The sequence below is a fragment of the Larimichthys crocea genome, chromosome II (genome assembly GCF_000972845.2).
Source record: "Larimichthys crocea isolate SSNF chromosome II, L_crocea_2.0, whole genome shotgun sequence".
NCBI lineage: Eukaryota > Metazoa > Chordata > Actinopteri > Sciaenidae > Larimichthys > Larimichthys crocea.
The window spans coordinates 13,355,849-13,367,887 of record NC_040012.1 but is presented as its reverse complement, the minus strand read 5'-3'; the positions used below and the strand labels follow the sequence as shown (position 1 = coordinate 13,367,887).

The 12,039-nt window shown below is 40.2% G+C and overlaps 1 protein-coding gene across 3 annotated transcripts in view; it reads right to left on the bottom strand.

The window, feature by feature from the left end:
* The window catches only part of LOC104918291 (dipeptidyl aminopeptidase-like protein 6), a 65,760-nt gene extending 53,974 nt beyond the window's left edge, over positions 1–11,786 (bottom strand). Inside the window, exon 1 of one of the 3 annotated variants that reach the window (XM_019262050.2) lies at positions 11,715–11,786. In XM_019262050.2, coding sequence (XP_019117595.1) covers positions 11,715–11,771 — 57 coding nt within the window. In that variant the 5' untranslated portion in view covers positions 11,772–11,786. Of the gene's footprint in view, positions 1–3,527; positions 3,555–3,693; positions 4,698–11,714 lie in introns of those variants that run through there. The other 2 variants (XM_019262048.2, XM_019262052.1) reach the window with 2 other exon arrangements.
* Between the last annotated feature and the right edge of the window lie 253 nt (positions 11,787–12,039).

The window sequence follows — 12,039 nt, the reverse complement described above, 5'->3', positions numbered from 1 at the left end:
ACAACCTGTCATTCTTTTCACTGATTTATATATTTTATGATTGAGTCAATTCAGTCAGTCATTCTTTTGTTTACCTATAAACAGTTTTTAATATTTGGATTTTAATTTGTTTACTAGTATGAAGCACTTTGTAACCTCGCTTTTTGGTAAGTGCTCTGAAAATAAACACTTTTGCATCCTGCTTTTTAGCTGAAATTTGTTTTGTTTTTTTTTCAGATCGAGCCAAGATTTTAAAGCTGCTCTAATCAATATTTTTAGATTGACAATGGATGGAATAAGTACATGTTATGTGAAGAGTTGTGGCGTCACTAGTACTCATACAAAATCAGGTAATGCAGGTTTAAGAATTGTAATGTTTCCACACATAAAAAGCAAAGTCCTTGTTCTGAATCTATCCATGGTCTTTTTGTTGCATTTCTCTCCTTTCATTTCCTCTCATCTCCCAACTGTTGACTATAATAAAGCCATAAAATTGTCCCCGAACACATGCTTTGACAACATTGGACTGTGTTGTAAGAGGGGAGGTTCATCTTGGATGAATGCAGCAGGTAACAAAGCCAGTGGCAGCCTTCAGTAAGCAGTCGTCACCTGAAACATACAGTTAGCCTTGCACAGAGATAATTAGGACAGCCTATCACATCTCGCTGCTCTCTTTCTTTTATCTGGCTGCTCTTGTTGAGCTCCGTCTGGCTGATTTATCTGAGGCCTGGACCTCAAAGAAAGCAGAGAGCTAAACTAAGACTCGGGAACAGGGCCAAACTGTCTTACTCAGATCTGGAGTATCTCTAAGTAGAAGGCACAGTTAAGTGCATATGAGAGCTGGCAGGATGTTGTGTGATGATGAGTGTGTGTGTGCGTGTGCCCTGGGCAGTGGTATCCAATGTGAATTAAATCACACAGTCTGTGATTTATGATTCACTGCTTTTGAACTTCAATTTCCTGTGATCCAAAATAGAAAAAACACAATTATGCAGACAGGGAATTTACCTTTGATAAAATACAATTTCACCAGTGGGAAATGTAATCAAATTAATTTAAAGATGACAGCCATTCAGGAGTAATGATGGCTTACAGGCTGAACCTTTGCAACATTCCAGCCAAGAATACACCCTGAAATACAATGGTTGCACGATAAAAACACTGCGCTAATCTCTGAAGAGAATTCAGAGTGCTCATAGCTCTTTGTGTCCATCCCCAAGAGTAACCTTGATGCTTCAAAGCCACAGCTTTGCCATTGTTGTGGGCTAAGGAAATTTTAAAAGTAAAGCATATTTTTACAGTACTTTTAATCAAAGAAATCTGTAGCCTGTAGATTATAGAGCAGCATGCCAGTCTCAGATTAAGGTAGCCCAGAGCTCAGAGTCGATTCCTTCGTTATTTGTGCACTAAATTGTTCTGTCATCTATTTCTTTAATTTTATCTTTATTTTATTCTATCTTTATGTTTTTTTTATGTTGTTTGAAACATGAATTATTACCTACGAGAGCTGTCAGTCTTCCTGAGGAAGAGGTGAGCCTTCATGTCCACACTGCTAAGAGAACCTGCATGAATAACTACTCGATATACACTGGACTCACATGTCATCTTTCATTACACAAACAGAGAGAAATGTTTACATTTTCTCTGCTGAAAAATCAATACAGGCCAGGTCATGAAAGTGCCCCTTGGCTCCAGTCTGAAGGTAAAATGTCAGCATAATTTAGCTTTACATACAACAACAATCAATTAAACACACTCCTGGGTTTCTATTTGCAGTAAAAGGTAGTGAAGAGGAGAAAGAACTACTGCTGATGTCTCCCTGGGTGACTCAAACTCTGCCACAAAATACACACAAAGCACACCAATAATTAATCAATCCCACGACACACACACACACACACACACACACACACACACACACTTCCTACAAACAAAGATGCAGTTTCTGCATTTTGTGAGCTTAGAAGCTCAGGAGAACGCAGCAGTAAATGAATTAAATAGTTGTTTACAAAAAAAACAAATTATTTCCATTTCTATTACCAGCTTCGTTTTAAAAAAAATAAAAAAGAGGCTTACCCTGATTCTGTAACCGAGGGATATTAGAAATCAGCTGAACACCCGTGCAAGTAAATATCTGGATAATTTATTGATAATTTCATTTCCAAAAGGCATTTCTAAATCAATTTTTGTCCTATTTGTCTGCAAAATAAATGGAATCACAAACAATAGCGCATTCAAACTTTTACTGAGTCAGGAGGGGTTCGGAAATAGCACTCCTTGAAATGGTCTCTCCATCTCCTGAGGCTAAAGGCAATTTCATGCTCCAGCACGACTCAGGGGGACATCAGAAATAAAGGTGACCTCAAGGTTAACAGTGCAAACCTTATAAATGCGTTGGAAACCCAGCAGTATAATAACAGCTCTTGGTCAAAATCATGATTTGGAACTTTCCAGCAATGAAGAGCCTCGTAAAATGAACACAGAGGCTTAGCAAAGAGGGGTGATGGCGAGCGCTGAGTCCAGCCTATAGGTGTTGTTGTTGACAGCCCGAGCAGTGTCAGCGTTCAGCCTGTTGCCAACCTTATCACTTCATTCTTGATGTGACAGACATCAATAATTCAGAGAAACATCACAGTGTTGGCAGCTATTTAAAGATAAAAAGCCAGACAAGTATGGTGGCGTTTGCTGTAGGTTCGAACTGGTGTCATCAGGTTAACCAAAGACTAAAGCAGCTGGGTTCACTGATTGGTGTCTTCTCTTTGGCTTAAGATGGGCTAATCAGTGGACATCTGCTTCTGATGGTTTAAAGAAATAGCAAACATTCCCAGATACCTCCAAGAAGAAGGCAAGAAACACAAAAACATTTGGAGACTGAAGCATTATATATGTCAAAGAAGAGTTGCCCTCACTATTTACCTCATATATACTTAGGGAATTCAATTTTGTGTCACTTGAACACACCAAGCGAAAAGCCACAATCTCTGAGAAGGGAAAACATAAAAGTGTTTTAAGCTACAGATCTTCTCATTGTTGCTTGATAGAAGCTCCAAAAACGTCAAATTATAAAAAAGATTTCTATCTCTATCTAAGTGAAACGTCTCTCTAAAAATACAACCTGTATAGCAGCAGTAGGTCAAAGGCTGCTGGAGACAATTTTGCAACTCATCAAAGAGGCCTTACTTCTCTACACTTTTGGCTAAATTTAGATTATCTGGCTCTGGTACTGTGACTGCCAAGATGGTGACAAGCACACAAAACCAAAAAAAAAAAAAGAAAAAAGAAAAGAAAATCAAAAGAACATCACAGACTCCAAAACCTTGTCAGGTTTGTAATTTCAGCACCACGGACAGCTCACATCAGACAATGATCATCTTCATCGTCATCTTCATCTCCCAATGCTCTAAAAAAGAAGTCTTTTTAGGTGTTTATCCAACTAAATCTGAATACAGCATGACAAAAAAAACTAAACTAAACTGCATTATAATGCAAAAAAACACAAATTCAAGCAAGAGTGCAGTGGTCATAGAATAAAAGACAAACTTTCTTACCAGTGAACCCATAAAGAGCTTCTATATCTCCAGGGATTTACCATACAGGCCTATGACTGAGTGTGTCTGTGAATGGGAATTCATCTAAACTACACATCAGGAGATTTTTTTCATAAGGGGGGTTGGGGGGGGGAGTATGTTGTCAAATAAAGTATAAGTGTCTTACATCCTCATCCTCCTTCAAGCATTTTTTGCGGTACTGGACGTGAGGTCTGCCGTCGCCGACTTGCTGAAGGGTCTTCGCTGCGTTTTCCTCGTCTGCAACCTGTCCACCGAGAAGGTGACTGGCCTCAGGTGGGTGCGGGAAGGAATTGGTGGTATTGATTTTCCCAGTGAATCTCTGATACAGCGAAGCCATAATATAGGTCCAGTCCAGATGAAAACAACTTACAGCATGTCAGAGCCACAGACGGGTCTCGCCTGATTTTTTTTTTTTTTTGATTTTTATTTTGGAGGGGGCAGATGTATTGGTTTTCTGCGCGCTTCGAGGAGAACCGATGGCAGGCAGCCAGTTTTCACCTCCCGGGATGGAGCAAAAAAAAAAAAAAAAAAAAAAAAAAGAAAAAAAAAAGATATGGTGAAGACACTGAGCTAAGAAATAAGCATCTATGGATAGTGGATGACTCACAGCCTGGATTGATGGACCGATAAAAAGCTGGATCCTTCGCAGCGATGTCCCTTTTAGCTTTGTCCAAGCGCGCAGCAGACTGGTGGGCTTAGGTGTCAATAGTTGCTCTCATCTGTATTCACAACACGTTGTCTCCCCCCCCCCTCTTCAGTTTCCTGGTGCCTCCTTACAGCGTGATAGCAGCCGGGTGCGCTGAGTTTCCGATCAGATATTCGATTCCCTCCACCACCACCACCACACTCCGGGCGATTGTCCACAAAAAATACTAAGAGCGAAAAGATAATGTTTCCACACTTTCAGCTCGGGGTTTTTTTTTTTTTGGCTGACTGTCCTCACGTATTAAGAGTGTGAAGGACGCACAGAGCCCCGGCGGTACTCTCCGCAGACGCGCTCTGCATGAGAAGTGACCAGAGAGAAGCTGTTACTGTCACTGCGCTTCTCTGGGTGGCTGTTTTACGCACACCCATGCGACAGCACTGCAGAAGTTTAACCTGTTTTCACCTTCATTTAAACCCTCTGATGAACGAACAAGTCGGACTCATTTATGATTTCATGAACGGGGTCATGCTTTTTTTTTTTTCTTTCTCCTAAATGATTGGATTTGGCCCCGAGACGGAGCTACACTGCCTCTCTGTGGCGCACTGGATTAAAGCAAGCTGACCACATACCTCTAAAGAGGTCTACTTAAGGTGTAAAACAACAATAATAAATAATAAAACACAAGCAGACAATATTTAGCCCTGAAAAAGTCTAAAAAGGATTTTATTTTTTGTGTTCATAGATACCTTATACAAACTTCTCTCCTGCATATACAAGTCTTATACTTACTACTCCTTAATACCCCATCTTAGAGTCATAATTTAAACCATGAAAGTGCCTCTTCCTCCCTGTAATTTATGCAGTTTCTCTCCTTCAATCATATATTTCCAGTCAGTCCACATCCATAACTGTTATTCAGCTCGTACACTACATCGCAAGTGATTTCATGCTTGAGATTCTCACAGAGGCCAAAGCAGTGCAGCTTTCTGGTTAATGCAGAATATTGGCTTATATGTGATGAAGGGGAGGGGAAAAAGCTCTTGAGTCAAAGTGTTAAAATCTCTGCCACCCCTGTCATGAATGCCACAGGCGAACACCCCTCAGCCTCACACTGTGACAGCTCAAACTCACTCCACCGGGCCGAGCTGTATTTCTTGGAAATAGGTCATCTTCACAGGGGTACAACTTCAAAAGCAGAATTAAAGCACAGCACCAAACAGCCCCACGCACTGTTTTGCATCTCCCATTCAGTCAAATCAAGTATATTTTAAAGCATGGTAAGAAAATTTGTGGTTATCATACTATGTTCATTTGTATTCACAGTATTAAAGTTTAAAAAATATTAAAAAGTATTAGAACTTCTGCTTTCTGTCCTTCGGGGTCAATTTGTAATACCATGAAATCTTTTCTTTCAGAGACAGTTATCATCCCATGAAATTCTTGTACATTTATCCTGTGACTGTTTTTAAAGATTTATCAAGGCTGACTGATTGAAGCGACAGAAATGAAAATATTCCATATTTGATGTTGAACAAAAGGTGAGTTTCAATTATTATTATTATTTTTTTATTTGTTACAAATGGTGAGGCAATTCCAGCGCTGAAAGAACTGCTGGAGGCTCCCTGATTCATGGCTTGAATTATAAATGCAACCTCTATAATAGGATATGAATCTGGAATACAGATATTGATTTCAAACGTTTGGACATTCATTCAAAAACAAGGACATAGGACATTACTGCCTTTGCCTAATTAAAACTCATCCCTATACTTCCTTTTTTTTCCTTTTTGAATCAATTTCCCTTTGACTGTGAGTATAATATAAATCAACTGAACCACAACTTTACTGGGTGCTTTTGCATGCTTTTTAATTGCAGCAGAGATTCATGTTGCAGGCTGAATATGTGGGGCTTCCACCAGCTTCCTCTTATACAGTGTCTTGCCTTGGTCCCTGTCATCATTTGTTTCTCTACTTCATAAATGCCTTCCCTGGGTCTGTCCGCGCCCGGGGAAATAGGTTTGAGTCACAACCCCATCCATCCCAGCCTCTCTGATAGATGTCTTCCAATCTCCCTCACCTTGTTGGGGAGCTATTGTGAACCGCCTGGCTGCTTTAACGCTCCCCTCAGGACCGTGCCGGGGAGCCTGGGCTCAGCTTGACTCCCCTATCACCTCCTCGCAGATACAGCAGCTGACTACCTTCCCCCTACTCTCACAAACATTGCTGGAGTCAAGCTCTGTGTTATACGGGGCAAAAAATTGAAGAGGCATGTAATAACAGCTATAATGATGATGATCGCTGCAGAATTCCTAATATCTCTGTGGGTAGCTAAACGCTGCTGTTAGAGCCAGTACAAGCTCAAATGTATTCAGGTGTAATATGGGGCATTGTAATTATGTTTCAAGCTTATAACAGATGCATTTTAATCTGAATTATATGATGCAGTTTACGATGCTGTGAGTGATGACTTGTTAGGGTGCCATAAATCTCTCCTGGGTGTGTTCACTTTTGATTCCAGTGAGGGATTCATACACAAAAGAATTGAACTGAAAATGCACAGATGTTATTTTATTATATAAGAAACTAGGCCAGAAGGAAGTCATTTGTTTTCCCCTGATTGCTGAAATTCAATAATCACAAAATACTGGTGCTCACATGCTCCACAGAGTGCAGGAATACTCTCAGGCAGCCTGCAGGTCAAATCCCACCACTGAGTAAATGATTCCCTTTAGTTGTGTTGGCAAGAAAGACTAAACTAGAACCTGAGAAGCAAAAATGGTAAGAAAACACAGTGAAAATTGGTATATAGTAACAAATAAAGCCTTAAATATGTTAACTGCGTCAAACAGCTTGAGGCTCAGCCTATTATTGCAACACAAACATGCTCCATAGTATAGTCATACATTATATATAATATAATGCACACACTCATGTGTTTCATTAACTTAAATGCCACCACAGGCTAACTTGTTTCCATCAGCATGCTGCACAACCACAACAAAATGGCACACAAATTAATTGGTCGGAAGAGCAAACAGATCAATCAATCAATGTCTGGTGGGAGTGCAGTAATATCTAATTTCCTCTGAACATCACTCAGCTGAGAAAAGGAAATTACTGCGCCTTTCTACATGCATGTAACAGAATGGATTTAGTTACAGCCCACCATAATTACATAATTTCCCACCATTTTCCATTTGGCATTAGGTGCACAGTAATGATTTCCGTTGATGCTGAGCAGAGCCAACTGAGGAAACAATTTTTTTTTTTTATTCTTGTGTTGGATTACATGCCCCTGCTTTGATGTGGACTGGACATATATAGGCCTATTTCATTTTAGTCCATTAGTGTGTCATGAACAGTTCACTCTCACATTGATGTCATAAATTCACTTAAACTGCGTTTGTATATATCAAATTTGTCCAATTATCAGGACCAGACTTCGAGCAGGACACCATAAATGATGACAACCCCTTTAAATCATTGGTTTCCACACCGTGAAGAAAGAGGGAAGAGGAGTGGGGCAAAGACTGAGATGTCGCATGAGGTGAAAGGAGCAGGTGCATGCTCTGGAAGTTTGTAATTTGCCCTGCTCGGTTAACAACAGCAGCAGAGGTAGCTGTGATACAGTTAGTACTTTAAAAACTTAACCGGTGTTTCGGTTTAGTGAGTGACCATGTTAACAGCCGAATGCGTCTGCGGTTGTCATAGTTACGGTGATGGTGTTGAAAATAGGAAGATTCTAGTTTAGTTTATGTATTTATTTACTTTCATAAACGTTACAGTGACAAAAAAAAAATCTTCTTGTCTTTCTTGTCTCGTTTGACAGCTACACATCATCTTCCTGTTTCAAGCCATTGTAACTACAACACCCACAGGCGCATTGGGCTAAAGATCGTGAGTTGACACGGTCACTTGTTTAACCGAAACACCCAAGGCTGATGGCTGCACTTTGCATCAAAAGCTGTACTCCTTCTCAGAGACACAACTCAGACACATTTTAACAGAGAAACACAATACACACATTTTTAGATTCAGAGATACTTACACTCTCCGATTATTTTATTATCTCACGAACAAACATCCATAAATCCACTTAGAAATCGTTGAAACAAGACGCTGCTTAGGACTCCTGAACTTCCCTAAGAATCACCACGTTTTAAACTTTTCTTGAGTATCAAAGTTATCTACTGATAGTTGTCTATAAATTGCGAACAAAAACTGCTAATGCCTAATTCGGCATATTTTTATGGGGCCAATTAGCCCATTTGTAAACAAATATAAGCTTTAAAGAAATGGGACTCAAACTGTAGCCCACAGCTAACTCACTGACTCCATGGCAACATTACACTTCCTGTTCAGAGACCCCACTTTATGGGAACTGTAGTTCTTAGAGCAAAATGATCCCCTAAATAGTAGTAAGTCAGGGAATAATAATAGGAGTGACAAACTCCATTAAAGGTGCAATATGTTGAATTCTTACTCCAAAGAAACAGGAAGTAGGAATATTTATATAAGAGAGGAACTAGGAATATTTTTAAATTTACTTGATGAATTAAAGCCCCATTTTTTAAAATTTCAAACCCTGTACCTTAAAATGATAACTTCAAAATGGATAAAAGTGAATGGTGACTATCATATCCACTCAGCACCCCTGGGTCGGGGAAAGTGCATGAAGCCACTGCAGTGAAGTGCCAAAAACTGCAGTTCCTCTAATGGCCACTTTAGGCTGGCTACAAAAGCAAGTCAATTGGTCTCTATAGCTAATTTAAACCCAACAACTGTACGTGGGGAGAAATTATATATAACTCACCTATTCAAATCATATCAAAGTTTAATGTTGTGCATGATCAAGGTTGTGGACTCTTGTATTGATTTACACGTGCCACAGGCGGCTGGTTTCGGTAACCAGGCTTCATTAAGCCCACATCAGCTCCACCCACGCTTCCTCTGGCTTTGCCCATTTTTACATTAGCTGAGCCACCACACTTTGGGCTTCATGGCTATGGGTGACATCATAGAGACAACGTATATTTTTATTTATACAGTTTATGGTAAGACTTTATGGCATTAAGTCACACACCAACTCAGTTTTAGTTAGACTTGATCATATTTTACAAAGAAATGTTTTCTGGTTTTCCCTCTGATGTCCTCGAGTCCTTTCGTCAACTCTGTGATTTACAGAGTATCCTGATGGACATAAAGTTTGTTCCTGCTGCGCCACAACCGGATCTGATCTGGCAGTCAGTGTTACTGGGCTGCCAGACAAGAGTGAATCTCTGACTGGTTTGTAGTTGTTGGCGAAAGCTTTGTGAAATAAAGGCTGCAAGACAGACACAGAGCTGGGCTTGCTGTTGGTCTAGTAAGTAATATTAGCAGGATTGCTATATCTTGTGTTGTTACACTTGTTTGATGTTTAGTTGTGTTAGCAAAGATGTTTAGTTTGTGTTGACTATTGATAGTTTTTCATGAGAAGTAATGTAAAAAGACAGCTGTCCATATTTATGACAGCTGCTTTAAAAGTCCAGTTTGTACGATTTATGGGACTCTAGTTTGGCAGCCATGGAATATAATATACATCACTAGTGTTGTATTCATTAGTGTATAATCAGCTGAAAATAAGAATTGTTATGTTTTTGTTACTTGAATGAGCATTTTATTTTATTAGAGCTCTACATCAGCCGATAGATAGATAGATAGATAGATAGATAGATAGATAGATAGATAAAGATCACACTTCTTACTTCCATGATAGAAACATCTTCCTCTGTCAGTGTTTTATCAAAATTTAATTATGCCTCACTGAAGCCTAGAGTCAATAGGACTGAGCAGAGAGGAATGCATCCCTTATCACTGAATTACACCCTAACATTATATTACAACACTTGGTTCACGGTGGCCCATGTAAGGATGCAAATTCAATTACTGTATGCTGAAAGTGATGGCACTTTATTACAATTGTGGCCCCGCCCAATGCACAAAAGCAGAAAGCCTCCACAAATCACGGAGGCAGTTGCTGAATTCATTTTTTTTTACCTGATAATATGCTAATGTACCAAGCATAAACACACACTCTCTTGTAAATTATCCATTTCATGAGTGTTCATAAATCCACATTATGGTAAACATTTAAGTAAATGCTTATTTCAAATTTGCTCTAAACTCATTTTCCACTGAGCAGTGTGTAAAAAATTCAACTTTGTTAACTGCTTTGCAAGACTGAAACCAGCTGAGCATGTTGCCTGTTGGAACTGGCACGTTATTATCCTCTACAGATAATAAGTGCTGAATCTTCCAATACATTACGGATGAAGGGAAGCTATGTACTGAGCCCAAATTGAAATGGTAGCAGATAAGTCACTGAGGAAATGGAGTTTAATGCTGGCTGATGTGGTAGAATAGACTGTGGCTACGTTTGAGGGGAGCAGCAGAGTACAGTGTGGATTGTGGCAGCAGCAGATGATGAGCAGGAGAAGGAGGAAGGAAGGGGGAGATAGGGAGCGGAGGACCCGAACAAGAGAGCATGTCAGTAAGAATATATTGTCACATGTGTGTTTGTGTGTGTGTGGATAGATACCGTGGGTAGCAAAACAAGTGCTGAAAGGCGGCTGTGATGAATGAAATGACGGTGGTTATTGCATGAGAAGTGGGAGACATAATCTGAACCACCCTCTCGCTCTTTTTCATTCACTTTGTGGGCATGATTTCCTTGCTACATTATATACTGTAAGACCCTTTTGGTCTTATAATATACCATTTGGCTATACATAAATCTTTCTTAGACCATCTCAACCACTGAGAAATGTCAAAATATTTGTGTTAGAGTATACTTCCTCTGCAAGAGATAGATTTGGAGCCATAGCCGCAAGCCATTCCTTTATCTAATAACAACAAGAAAACCTTCAATAATTACCCACAGACTGTGGCTGTTCATACATTTTACATGACCTTAATTAATTTAAAAGTTATCCTAAACTTCTAATTCCTCATCAATCTCTTTCGCAGCTCATTTGCATGAAAGTATGAGCACAGCATTAAGTCAGCATTGAGCCAAAGCTGAGCAATTAGCTGACCTCAAAATGATTTTCACATAAACAAAGAGCAAACAAAGTGTTTGCATTCAGAACATGCCAGCAAGCAGTGCAAATTAATCATTTGGAGAAAAAAAATATCTCAAACAACAATACATACATACTTCTATCCAACTTTTCCCCCACGATTCCCAATTCACACTCAAGTCATTAACTGGCAACTCATCACAAAGAATAACAATGAGGCACTAAGCATTCTGCGCAGCTTATGCAACCAATCCTTCATCAGAAGTCAGAAATTGAAATTAAAACGAGAAGCATTTGTCTGTCATGATCCTTAGAAGGGATGTCGGGACCCACCGCTCCCTTCCCGCCTGTCCAGTTGCTATCAAAAACAGCCAGCAGCCTTTTCTGTCAGCAGCAGGAGACTCACCCATAAACACAGACATTCCCCCACAGCGTGCCATGCATGCTAAAAGGGCCCCTTACCCTTCTGGAAGCAGTGCTCGTGTCTATCTTCAGCTGGGTGGCTATGAGGACAGACATGGTGAAAAGTGCCACTTGCCTTTCCCCCTCGCTGTGCTCACACCTTTGTGCTGAGAAGTTGGAGCTGCTGGAGGTGTCTGAGAAGTCCCCCCCACCCCCCTGTCCACACACACACACACACACCTACACACATCCCACACACACACACACACACACTCCTCCGCTTCCTTCCCTCCCCTCCCCTACAGCTAGGGGGAGGATGACCCGGGGGTCCAGTAGCCCAACAAGAGAGCGCCTCCTTCTCTTCTCTCAGGGTGAATCAATCACA